This window comes from Rhinoraja longicauda, chromosome 24 (assembly GCF_053455715.1).
Source record: "Rhinoraja longicauda isolate Sanriku21f chromosome 24, sRhiLon1.1, whole genome shotgun sequence".
Classification (NCBI taxonomy): Eukaryota; Metazoa; Chordata; class Chondrichthyes; order Rajiformes; family Arhynchobatidae; genus Rhinoraja; species Rhinoraja longicauda.
The window spans coordinates 19,595,902-19,608,367 of record NC_135976.1 but is presented as its reverse complement, the minus strand read 5'-3'; the positions used below and the strand labels follow the sequence as shown (position 1 = coordinate 19,608,367).

Here is a 12,466-nt window from a genome sequence, read left to right as displayed (position 1 = left end):
CCCCCTCCCCCTCCCCTGGATCCAAACCCACCCTCCTCTCTGGACCAAAGGCCAGGGGTGGGTGCAGGGGCGATTGTGGCTCTCGGGGTCATGGGTGAATCAGGGAATCTCTTGTCACCAACACCCAGAATGAATCACCCCCCCAATCTGGCCAAAGGGAGCGGTGTGGACAGTGGGGGTGAATGTAAAATGGCTCAGACCCATTGGGAGGGGGGCGGTGTGGATGAACGGGCAGGAGTGGGGTCTTTGGGGACGGGCTTTGTGTGGGTGAACGACCAAAGGGGTCAGTGCGGGTGAACTGGATGTGCTGGTGTCCATTGTGAGGGGGTGGGGTACGTCGGAAGGGGTGGCTCCATTGTGATCCATTGGGAGTGTGTATGAGCCTCGGGGAGTACCGAGAGATGACGCCCCCCCTCCCCGTCTGCCCCTCCCTCCCCGTCTGCCCCCCCCCTCCCCGTCTGCCCCCCCCCCCCCTCCCCTTGCCGACACTCACAGTGGACCTCGATCTTCTGCTGGGCGGTGTAGACATTGTGCCGCAAGGCGCGGTGATTGACCGCACACTCTATGACAGCACCATTGTCGTCCCGCCACACCGTCAGGTTGACCACGTTGCTGAGAGCGTAGGCCCGCTGGTCAGCGGGGTCCGACTCGTACGTGTAGTGGCCTTGGGGGGGGGGGGGGCAAGGGATGGGGGGAGGGTATGAAGGGGGGAGACATGAGGAAGTGTTGGATGAGGGGATGGGGAGTCGGGGTACGAGAGGAAGGGTGACGGGGAGGGGTGGAGGAAGGGGGAGCGGTGGAGTAGGAGAAGGGGGAGGAGAGATTGAGGGGGAGGAGAGAGGTGAGGGAGAAGAGGGGAGGGGTGAGTCACGGGGGAGCGAGGAAGGGAGGGTGAAGGCGGTAGAGAGGGTGGGATAGAGTGGGGGAGGGGAATGGGGAAGGAGAGTTGGAGAGAAGAGAGAGGGGAGAGGGCAAGGGGTAGAGGGTGTGAGGGAGAAGGGAAGGATTGAGGTAGGCAGATAGGGAGGAGGAGTGAGTGAAGGAAAGAGAGGGAGAGTGAGGGAGGATGAAAACCAGACGAAGGGGAGGGGTGAGATAAAAGGAAAGGGGAGTGGGAGAAGGGGAGGGAGGAGAGAAAGAGGGGAGTGAGAGAAGGTGGAATTGATGGATGTTGGGAAAAAACCAAAGAGGAGGGAAAGAGGCAGATGGACATTGCATTCTCCCCCACTTCCCCGTCCCACCCCCTACTTCCTCAGCCCCACTCCCCCCACCTCCCACTCCCCACTCCCCCCACCTCCCACTCCCCACTCCTCCACTTCCCCGTCCCACCCCCTACTTCCCCATCCCCACTCCCCCCACCTCCCACTCCCCACTCCCCCCACCTCCCACTCCCCACTCCCCCCACCTCCCACTCCCCACTCCCCCCACCTCCCACTCCCCACTCCCCCCACCTCCCACCTCCCACTCCCCACTCCCCCCACCTCCCACTCCCCACTCCCCCCACCTCCCACCTCCCACTCCCCACTCCCCCCACCTCCCACTCCCCACTCCTCCACTTCCCCGTCCCACCCCCTACTTCCCCATCCCCACTCCCCCCACCTCCCACTCCCCACTCCTCCACTTCCCCGTCCCACCCCCTACTTCCTCCCCCACCTCCCGCTCTCCACTTCCCCGTCCCCACTCCCCCCACCTCCTGCTCGCCACACCTCCACTTTCCCATCCCCACTCCCCCCACCTCCCACTCCCCAACTCCTCCACTTCCTCATCCCCACCTTCAAACACGCCCATTCCCACCCCCACATCTCCATCCACCATTTCCCCAGCCCTACCCCACCCCCACCTCCCTGCGCCTCCCACCTCCCCATCCAAACTCCCCGCACCTCTCTGTCCACCACCCCCCTCCAGTTGCAGACTCCCCTCCTGGGGCAGGCCTGGGCAGAGCCCTGGATAGGGAGAGGGTGTGCCACCCAGCGTGAGGGGTGGGGACAGGGTCAGGGTGAGGGCCGTGCCAACACCTACCTTCCATCTCCTCGCTGCCCTTGAACCAGCGGATGGTGGCCAGCGGTTTGCTGCCCGATGTGTTGCACATCAGCGTGATGGTCCTGCCCTCTGCGATCGGCCCAATGTATCCCGAAATCTCCGGCTTCTTGGGAGCAGCTGATGCACACAAAGACCAGGCCGTCACACACTCCCGGGGTAAGGGCCAGACACAGAGTGAAGCTCTCTCTGCACTGCCCCAGCACACACCCCCAGGGCACGCGTTTCTTATCTGAAGGGGCTGCTCCTTAAATTTTGGATCCATTTTAGCCCTACGCTTCTGATTTTTGGGCACCCGGTACAGAGTGGAGAGGGAGGAGGGGGTCTCCCTGTCGGTCTGCTCCAGGGCCTGACCAAGATGGCCGTCCGTGGGTCCAGGCAGCGGGTGGTCGCCGCCACACAGAGGTCGGCTGCCTGCCCCTGTTCCGGGCCTACGTCCGTGCCCCGCGTGTCCCTGTAGAGGGAACACGCGGTGTCCATGCCACGGGGACGCTGGTCGCCGCGGGAGGTCGATTGTATTGGGGCAGGGGTTTCTCCATCTCAGGACCCTGCAGAGATACTCACCCCCCCCCTTCCGTGTACAGAGCACTCCCCCCTGTGGTCATCTCCCCCCCCCCCCCCGTGTACAGAGCACTCCCCCTGTGGTCATCTCCCCCCCCCCCCCCCGTGTACAGAGCACTCCCCCTGTGGTCATCTCCCCCCCCCACCGTGTACAGAGCACTCCCCCTGTGGTCATCTCCCCCCCCCCCCCCCGTGTACAGAGCACTCCCCCTGTGGTCATCTCCCCCCCCCCCCCCCGTGTACAGAGCACTCCCCCTGTGGTCATCTCCCCCCCCCCCCCCGTGTACAGAGCACTCCCCCTGTGGTCATCTCCCCCCCCCGTGTACAGAGCACTCCCCCTGTGGTCATCTCCCCCCCCCCCCCCCGTGTATAGAGCACTCCCCCTGTGGTCATCTCCCCCCCCCCCCCCCGTGTACAGAGCACTCCCCCTGTGGTCATCTCCCCCCCCGTGTACAGAGCACTCCCCCTGTGGTCATCTCCCCCCCCCCCCGTGTACAGAGCACTCCCCCTGTGGTCATCTCCCCCCCCCCCCCCCCCCCCCGTGTACAGAGCACTCCCCCTGTGGTCATCTCCACCCCCCCCCCCCCGTGTACAGAGCACTCCCCCTGTGGTCATCTCCCCCCCCCCCCGTGTACAGAGCACTCCCCCTGTGGTCATCTCCCCCCCCGTGTACAGAGCACTCCCCCTGTGGTCATCTCCCCCCCCCCCCCCCCGTGTATAGAGCACTCCCCCTGTGGTCATCTCCCCCCCCCCCCCGTGTACAGAGCACTCCCCCTGTGGTCATCTCCCCCCCCGTGTACAGAGCACTCCCCCTGTGGTCATCTCCCCCCCCCCCCCGTGTACAGAGCACTCCCCCTGTGGTCATCTCCCCCCCCCCCCCCCCCCCCGTGTACAGAGCACTCCCCCTGTGGTCATCTCCACCCCCCCCCCCCCCCCCCCCGTGTACAGAGCACTCCCCCTGTGGTCATCTCCCCCCCCCCCCCCGTGTACAGAGCACTCCCCCTGTGGTCATCTCCTGGCAAAGTACCGTCTCCACAGACACGTCAGCTTCTGGGGCACGCGTGATTCCCGTCTAGTTTTTAACATGACCTATTTATTAAACGTCTGGACTAAGCTTGCCTTCAGCCAATGCACTGCTCCTCGGGGGGGAGGGGGTGTTGTGGCCGGTCCCTCCCCCTGACACGATGGGTGTCAGAGAAGCTCGTGAGCGTGGAGCGATTCTGACCGGGCTTACTTACCCCCGCTCCGCTGGAATTGCTCGCCAGACCCAAGGCCTGGGATCTTTCCAGGGAACCGGTCCCACACAACATGAGCAGCCTCCGAGACACCCAGGGAAACGCTGCTGTACGGGCTGCTCCTGCACGCTCCACGCTTCCTCACCCTCGTCTCCCGTCCGGACATGCCGCGGCGGTCTGTTCCACTGGTGGGTGGGGGGGTGGGGTGGGGGGGGGGGTGGGGGGAAGGGGGTGGCGGGCAGGGTTCCTTACCCAGAACAACCACCTTGGCCACTGTGGTGCGGACAGGCATGGTGAAGATGGAGCAGGTGTAGTCCCCCTCGTCTCGCAGGGTCATGTTGCTGATGCTGATGGTCAGCTCGTGCCGGGAGTAGTAGACCAAGGAGATGCGATTATCCCGCAGCGCTGCACGACACGATCCACAACTTAAACGGCAATCCCTCCCTCACCACCACGCCCCCCACAGCCCCGCTCTTCCACACAGCAGAACTAGCACCTCCCGGCCCAGTGGAACAGGCTGGAGAGAGGGGCAGAATGGCCTCCTCCTGGCCCCGTGGAGGAGCAGAGTCTGGAAACACACTGCCCGGGTGGGGGGTGGACCAGGGTGAACGCAGAGACGGTTCCAGCCCCCCACCTCACCTCACCCCCCCCCCCCCCACCCGGATCCCTCATCCCCACCCACCCACCCCACCTTTATTACCCCCTCCCATCTCCCTCCCCACCTGTATCACAACCCCAACCATATCCCCCCCCCCACACACACGTAACCTCCACCCCACTCCCCATACCCCTCCCAACCCCACCTACATCTCCCACCCACATCAACCCACTGTACACACTCCCCACCTAACCATGTTGACCCACGCCCCCAGCCACCCCCTACCAGCCTGGTCTCCCACCACTGTTCACCCCCCATCCCTCCCCCGCCCCCACCCATCCCACTCCCATCCCCACCCATCCCTCTCCCGCCCCCACCCATCCCTCTCCCATCCCCACCCATCCCCACCCATCCCTCTCCCATCCCCACCCATCCCTCTCCCCGCCCACACCCATCCCTCTCCCGGCCCCACCCATCCCTCTCCCGCCCCCACCCATCCCTCTCCCGCCCCCACCCATCCCTCTCCCGCCCCCACCCATCCCTCTCCCGCCCCCACCCATCCCTCTCCCGCCCCCACCCATCCCTCTCCCGCCCCCACCCATCCCTCTCCCGCCCCCACCCATCCCTCTCCCGCCCCCACCCATCCCTCCCATCCCCACCCATCCCTCTCCCGGCCCCACCCATCCCTCTCCCGGCCCCACCCATCCCGTACCCGCCTGGTCTCCCACCACCACGCTGATTCCGCCCCACCCCCACCTTTCTTTTCGTCGAAGTAGAGGGTCTGCTGAGTGGGGTTGGACCACTGGAGTGAGGAGTTGTCGTTCTCCTGCACGGTGCAGCGCAGGGTCACCATGCCCCCCTCCTGCACCACCTCGTCCCCCGTCACAGGGTACAGACCATCCACATCTACGGGCACAGGGCAAGAGGGTCAGCTCTGACCGGGGGGGGGGGTGGACGAACGGGAAGCAGAGGAGGGAGGGAGAGGAGGGAGGGAGAAGAGAGGGGGAGGGGGAGGGGGAGGGGGGAGGTGGTGGAGAGTAGGGTGATGAGGTGGGGAGAAGAGAAGGTAGAAAGGGGAGATGAGGGGCTGAGGTGGGTGGTGGAGAGAGGGATGGGGAGGGGGAGGAGAGATAGAGGAGAGAGGGATAGGGAGGGGAGAGGGATGGGGAGGAAAGGTGGAAGGTGGTGGAGAGTTGGACTGTGTGTGAGAGATTATGTGTGAGAGAGACTGTGTGTTTGTGAGAGACTGTGTTTGTGAGAGACTGTGAGCGGTGTGTGTGTGATAGAGTGTGTGTGAGACTATGTGAGAGAGATTATGTGAGAGAGACTGTGTGAGAGAGACTGTGTGAGAGAGACTGTGTGAAAGGTGTGTGTGAGAGACTGTGTGAGAGAGACTGTGTGAAAGGTGTGTGTGAGAGACTGTGCTTGTGAGAGTCTGTGCTTGTGAGAGACTGTGTGTCACATACACTTCTCTAACGCACACACACTTCTGCTCTAACACACACATACACACACAAACACCCTATAACTCACACACAAACCCCCTCCACCTGACACACAATGCCCCTGAAACACACTCACCATACCCCTCAATTACACACAGAACCCCTTTGACACACACAACCCCCTCTAACAGACACACACACACATCTCCCTCTCACACATAGTCCCCTAACATACACACAGTCCCCTTTTGCACACGCACACACACTCCCTTTCTAGCACACACACAATCTGCGACTAACACACACACAATCTGCGACTAACACACACACAATCTACGACTAACACACACACTCCCCATCTAACGCACGCACTGTCCCCATTTAACACACACACACTGTCCCCATTTAACACACACACTGTCCCCATTTAACACACACACTCCCCATCTAACACACACACAGTCCCGTCTACATGCACACTGTCCCCATCTAACACACACACAGTCCTCTAACACAAACACACACTCACACACAGCCCCCCAACACACACACCCTTTTTAACACACACATCTCCCATGAGCACACACACACAATCGCCTGCAACACACACACAATCCCCCCTTTAACAAAAACAAACACACACAATCCCTGTCTAACACAAGCATATACAAAATCCACCTCTAATAAACAGACATAAAATCCCCTTCTAACAAAAAAACACACACACATTCCCTTTCTAACACACACATAAATCCTCTCTAGCACACACACAATGTGCCTCTAACACACACAGTCCCATCTAACACACACACAGCCCCTCTCTAACATACACATGCACGCACACAGTTCCCAGCACACACACAGTCCCATCTAACACACACACACACACACATCCCTCTCTAACACACATACACAACTTCCCTGCAACACAGACACACAATCTCTTTAATAAACATCCCCTTTAACAAAAACAAGCACTCACACACAACCCCTCTAACAAAAATAAAAACACACACTGTCCATAATACAGTCCCTCACTAACATACACACAACCCTTCACTAACAAACACACATGCACGCACACAATCTCTCTCTAACACACACACACAATCCTTCTCTGACACACTTCCTCCCTAACAAAGACACATGCTCAGTTCCTCTCTAATACACACATACAGACACATGCACGCACGCATGCACGCACACACAATCCTTCTCTGACACACAGTCCCCCTCCAACACACACACATACACTCCCTCCCTAACAAAGACACATACTTAGTTCCTCTCTAATACACAAACGCGCACACACGCACACAATCCCCATGTAACACACACACAAACATGTGGATAAATGTGAGGTTATCCACTTTGGAGGCAAGAACGGGAAGGCAGATTATTATCTGAATGGCGTCAGATTAGGAGAAGTGGATGTGCAATGAGACCAGGGTGTGCTTGTATAGGAAAATAACTGCAGATGCTGGTACAAATCGAAGGTACCACAAAATGCTGGAGTAACTCAGCGGGTCAGGCAACATCTTGTACATCAGTCACTGAAAGTAAACATGCAGGTACAGCAGGCAATGAAGAAAGCCAATGGCATGTTGACCTTCATTGCAAGAGGATTTGAGTTTAGGAGCAAGGAAGTCCTACTGTAGTTGTGCAGGGCCCTGGTGAGATCGCACCTGGAGTATTGTGTGCAATTTTAGTCTCCTAATTTGAGGAAGGACATTATTGTGATTGAGGGGGTGCAGCGTAGTCACCGGGTTAATTCCCGGGATGGCGGGACTGATGAATGATGAAAGAATGGGTCAGCTGGGCTTGTATTCACTGGAATTTAGAAGGATGAGAGGGGATCATAGAAACATTTAAAAAAAATTTTTTTTTTTTTCATATTTCAGATATTTCTTAGAGGACTGGGAGATGCAGGAAAAATGTTCCCGATGTTGGGGGAGTCCAGAACCAGGGGTCACAGTTTAAAAAAAGGGGTAGGCCATTTAAGACCAATGCGGAAAAACTTTTTCACCCAGAGAGTTCTGAATTTGTCGAATTCTCTGCCAAAGAAGGCAATAGAGGCCAATTCACTGGATGTTTTCAAAAGAGAGTTAGATTTAGTTCTTAGGGCTCAGAGAATCAAGGGATGGGAGAACATAACGGAACGGGGTACTGACTTTGGATGATCAACCATGATCATATTAATAATAATAATAATAATGCATTTTATTTATATAGCGCTTTTCATATACTCAAAGACGCTTTACAGAGATTTTGAGAACATAGGGAAATGAATAAATAGATAAATAAGTAAATAAATAAATGAACAGAGAAAGGAGACAGAAGGTGAGGTGACCTTCAGTGGTTGAAGGCAGTACTGAACAGGTGAGACTTCAGCGATGTTTTGAATGTGGTGAGTGTGGAGGAGTCTCTAATGGTTTGGGGTAGTGAGTTCCATAGGGTGGGAGCAGCGATGGAGAAAGCCCTGTCCCCCCAGGATCTGAGTTTGGTCCGGATGTGGGGGGATAGGAGATTGGCAGCGGCAGAGCGGAGGGTGCAGGTGGGAGTGTGCCTGTGGAGGAGGTCGGTCAGGTAGGATGGGGCCAGGTTATGGAGGGCTTTGTAGGTTATGAGGAGGATTTTGTACTGGATTCTCTGGGGGATGGGGAGCCAGTGGAGTTTATAAAGGACGGGGGTGATATGGTCACGGATCGAGGTGTGTGTGAGTAGACGGGCAGCGGAGTTTTGAATGTATTGAAGTTCATTGATGATTTTTGAGGGTGCGCCATAGAGGAGGCTGTTGCAGTAGTCCAGACGGGAGGTGATGAAGGCGTGGATGAGGGTTTCTGCAGCTGTGGAGGAGAGGGATGGACGGAGATGGGCAATGTTTTTGAGGTGGAAGAAGGCTGTCTTTGTGATGTGTTTGATGTGTTTGTCGAAGGAGAAGGTTTGATCAAGGATGATTCCAAGATTCCGGATGTGAGGTGAGGTGGATACTGGGAGACCATCAATGTTGAGGATGAAGTTTTGGGTGGATTTGGTGAGCGTTTTTGGACCAATGATGATGATTTCAGATTTGTTGCAATTGAGTTTGAGGAAGTTTGATTGAAGCCAAGATTTTATTTCAGTGATGCAGTTTGTCAGTGTAGAGTGTGTGGTGGGGGAGATTGACTTGGTGGAGATGAGGAGCTGGATATCATCGGCGAAGCAGTGGAAGTTGAGACCATGACGGCGGATTAATTGACCAAGGGGGAACAGGTAGAGGATGAAGAGGAGGGGGCCAAGGACTGAGCCTTGGGGGACACCTTGGGGGAGGGGAGCGGTGGGGGATTTACAGTTGTTAATGGAGATGAACTGGTGTCTGTCAGAGAGGTAAGATTTGAACCAGGATAGGGCTGTGCCGGTGATGTTAAGGGAGGTTTCAAGTCGGGTGAGGAGAATGGAGTGATTTATGGTGTCAAAGGCGGTGCTGAGGTCAAGTAGGATGAGGATGTTGAGGTTGCCAGTGTCGGAGGAGAGGAGAATGTCGTTTGTGATTTTGAGGAGCGCAGTTTCAGTACAGTGGTTGGAGCGGAATCCGGATTGGAAAGTTTCATACAGGTTATTGGTAGAGAGGTGATATTTGAGTTGGGAAGCTACAGCACGTTCCAAAACTTTGGACAGAAAGGGCAGGTTGGAGATTGGTCTGAAGTTGTTTGGGGTGTCAGGGTTTAGACCAGGTTTTTTCAGAATGGGGGTGACAGCAGCGATTTTGAGGGATGGCGGGACGATGCCGGTGGACAGGGAGGAGTTTATTGTTGCAGTGATAAGTGGAGAGAGAGCAGGAAGGCAGGCCTTGACAAAGCTGGAGGGGATGGGGTCCAGAGAGCAGGTGGCAGTTTTTATTCCTGTGAAGAGGTCAGAGAGGTCGGTGGTGGAGATTGGGGAGAACTGAGGCAGGGGCTGACAGGATAAGGGGGGGCAGGTGGTTTGAGGGGGAGCAGGTGCGTTGGTGGTTAAGGTGCTGTAGATGTTGTCTATTTTGCTTTGGAAGAATGAAAGGAAAGTGGTGCATTTGTCAACTGTGAATGATTGGGAGATGGTGTCCAGGGGGCTGAGGAGTTTGTTTATTGTTGAGAAGAGTGTTTTTAGGTTTCCGGAGCCAAAGTGAATTATTTGAGAGTGGTAGGTGGAGTGGGCGCGGGAGAGGGCATCTTTATAGTGCTGTATGTGGTCTTTGTAGGCTTGGGAGTGAATTGTGAGACCTGTTTTGTTGCGGAGTCTTTCAAGTTGGCGGGCATGAGTTTTCATCACGCGGAGTTCAGGGGTAAACCAGGGAGCAGAGTGGGTGAAGGAAACTATTTTGGTTTTTATAGGTGCAAGCTGGTCGAGGCAGGAGGAGAGAGTGCGGTTGTAGTAGTCAGTGAGGTATTCAGATATTGAATGACGGTGCTGGCTCGAAGGGCCGAATGACCTACTCCTGCACCTATTTTCTATGTTTCTATGTAATCCCTATCTAGCGCACACACACACACAATTGCTATCCAACACACACACACAACCCTCTCTAACAAACAACTCTTCTAAGACAAACACACAATACCCCTCCAACAAAAACACAGTCCCCCATTTACACACCCACACACAGTCCCCCACTAACACACACACAGTCCCCCACTAACACACACACAGTCCCCCACTAACACACACAGTCCCCCACTAACACACACACAGTCCCCCACTAACACACACACAGTCCCCCACTAACACACACACACACACAGTCCCCCACTGACATACACACAGTCCCCCACTAACACACACACAGTCCCCCACTGACATACACACAGTCCCTCACTAACACACACACACAGTCCCCCACTGACATACACACAGTCACCCACTAACACAGTCCCCCAACATACACACAATCCCTCCCCAACAAACACACGTGCACATACACAGTCCCCCTCCGACACACATACACTTCCTCTCTAACACACACACACAATCACTATCTCTCACACACAAACCCCCTCCACCAGACACACACCCATACCCCTCAAATACATCCAGAACCCCTTTAACACACACAATTCCCCTCTAACTGACACACACACGCACAACTAACACACACAAAATCACAAAGCCTCTCTAGCACACACACAATCTGCCTCTAATGCACACACACAACCTGCAACCCAGCACACAATCCCCCTCCAATAAACACACACACAACCCCCCCAACAAAAATAAAAACACACACCATCCATATGTGACACACACACATACAGACCCCACTAACACACAATCCCTCACTAACATACACATGCACAATCCATCACTAACACACACAATTCCTCTATAAACTGCACAAACACACACACAATCCCGATCTAACACAAGCACAACGCCCCTCCCACACTCACCAGACCCCTCAAATACACACACAGAACCCCTGAACACACCCAATCCCTCTCAAACACACACACTCCTCCTCTAACATGTTCATAAGCCAAAGGAGCAAAATTAGGCCATTTGGCCCATCATCTACTCTGCTATTCAATCATGGCTAATCTACCTTTCCCTCTCAACCCCATTATCCTGCCTTCTCCCTATAACCCTGACACCCATACTAATCAATAATCTGTCAATATCTGCCTTAAAACACCAAATGACTTGGCCTTCACCGCCGTCTGTGCACAGACTCTGACAGTCCCCCTCCAACACACACAACCCCCCTCCAACACACACAACCCCCCTCTAACACACACAACCCCCCTCCAACACACACAACCCCCCTCCAACACACACAACCCCCCTCCAACACACACAACCCCCCTCCAACACACACAACCCCCCTCCAACACACACAACCCCCCCTCCAACACACACACACAATCTGTGTCCAACACACGCAACCCCCCCAACACACGCAACCCCCCCAACACACACAACCCCCCTCCAACACACACCCACAATCTGTGTCCAACACACACAATCCCCCTCCAACACACACAACCCCCCTCCAACACACACAACCCCCCTCCAACACACACACACACACAATCTGTGTCCAACACACACAACCCCCTCCAACACACACACACACACCCCTCCTCTAAAACACACTCCTCACAATCTCTGTCCAACATGATCTCTGTCCAACAAAAATTCACACACAACCCCCTCTAACACACTACACAATTCCTGTCTAACAAACACCTCACATTCCCTCTCGAATACAAAATCTCTCTGAACTACTATACACACATCTCAAAATCTCTCCCTAAAACACACGCACACACACGAAACATAAACAATCCCTCACACTCAAATCTCACAATCCCTCTCTGACACACACACAAAGAATCCTCTAACATAAACAATCCCTCTTGAACACAGCACACACAATCCCTCTCTTGCACACAGGCGACACAACCTAGCTGTCATAATCCCCTCTCTCTCTCACACACACACACACACACACACACACACACACACACAATCACTGCGTAACACACACACACACACACACACACACACACACACACACACACACACACACACAATCACTGCGTAACACACACACACACACACACACACACACACACAAT

The 12,466-nt window shown here is 55.6% G+C and overlaps 1 protein-coding gene across 1 annotated transcript in view; it reads right to left on the bottom strand.

Moving 5' to 3' along the window:
* LOC144605554 (cell adhesion molecule 2-like) overlaps window positions 1–12,466 on the bottom strand; it is a 15,514-nt gene that overhangs the window by 722 nt on the left and 2,326 nt on the right. Inside the window, exons 2-5 of the mRNA XM_078420967.1 lie at window positions 5,188–5,337; window positions 4,086–4,238; window positions 2,020–2,157; window positions 494–664 (exon numbers count right to left, since the gene is read on the bottom strand). Coding sequence (XP_078277093.1) covers window positions 494–664; window positions 2,020–2,157; window positions 4,086–4,238; window positions 5,188–5,337 — 612 coding nt within the window. The remainder of the gene's footprint in view (window positions 1–493; window positions 665–2,019; window positions 2,158–4,085; window positions 4,239–5,187; window positions 5,338–12,466) is intronic.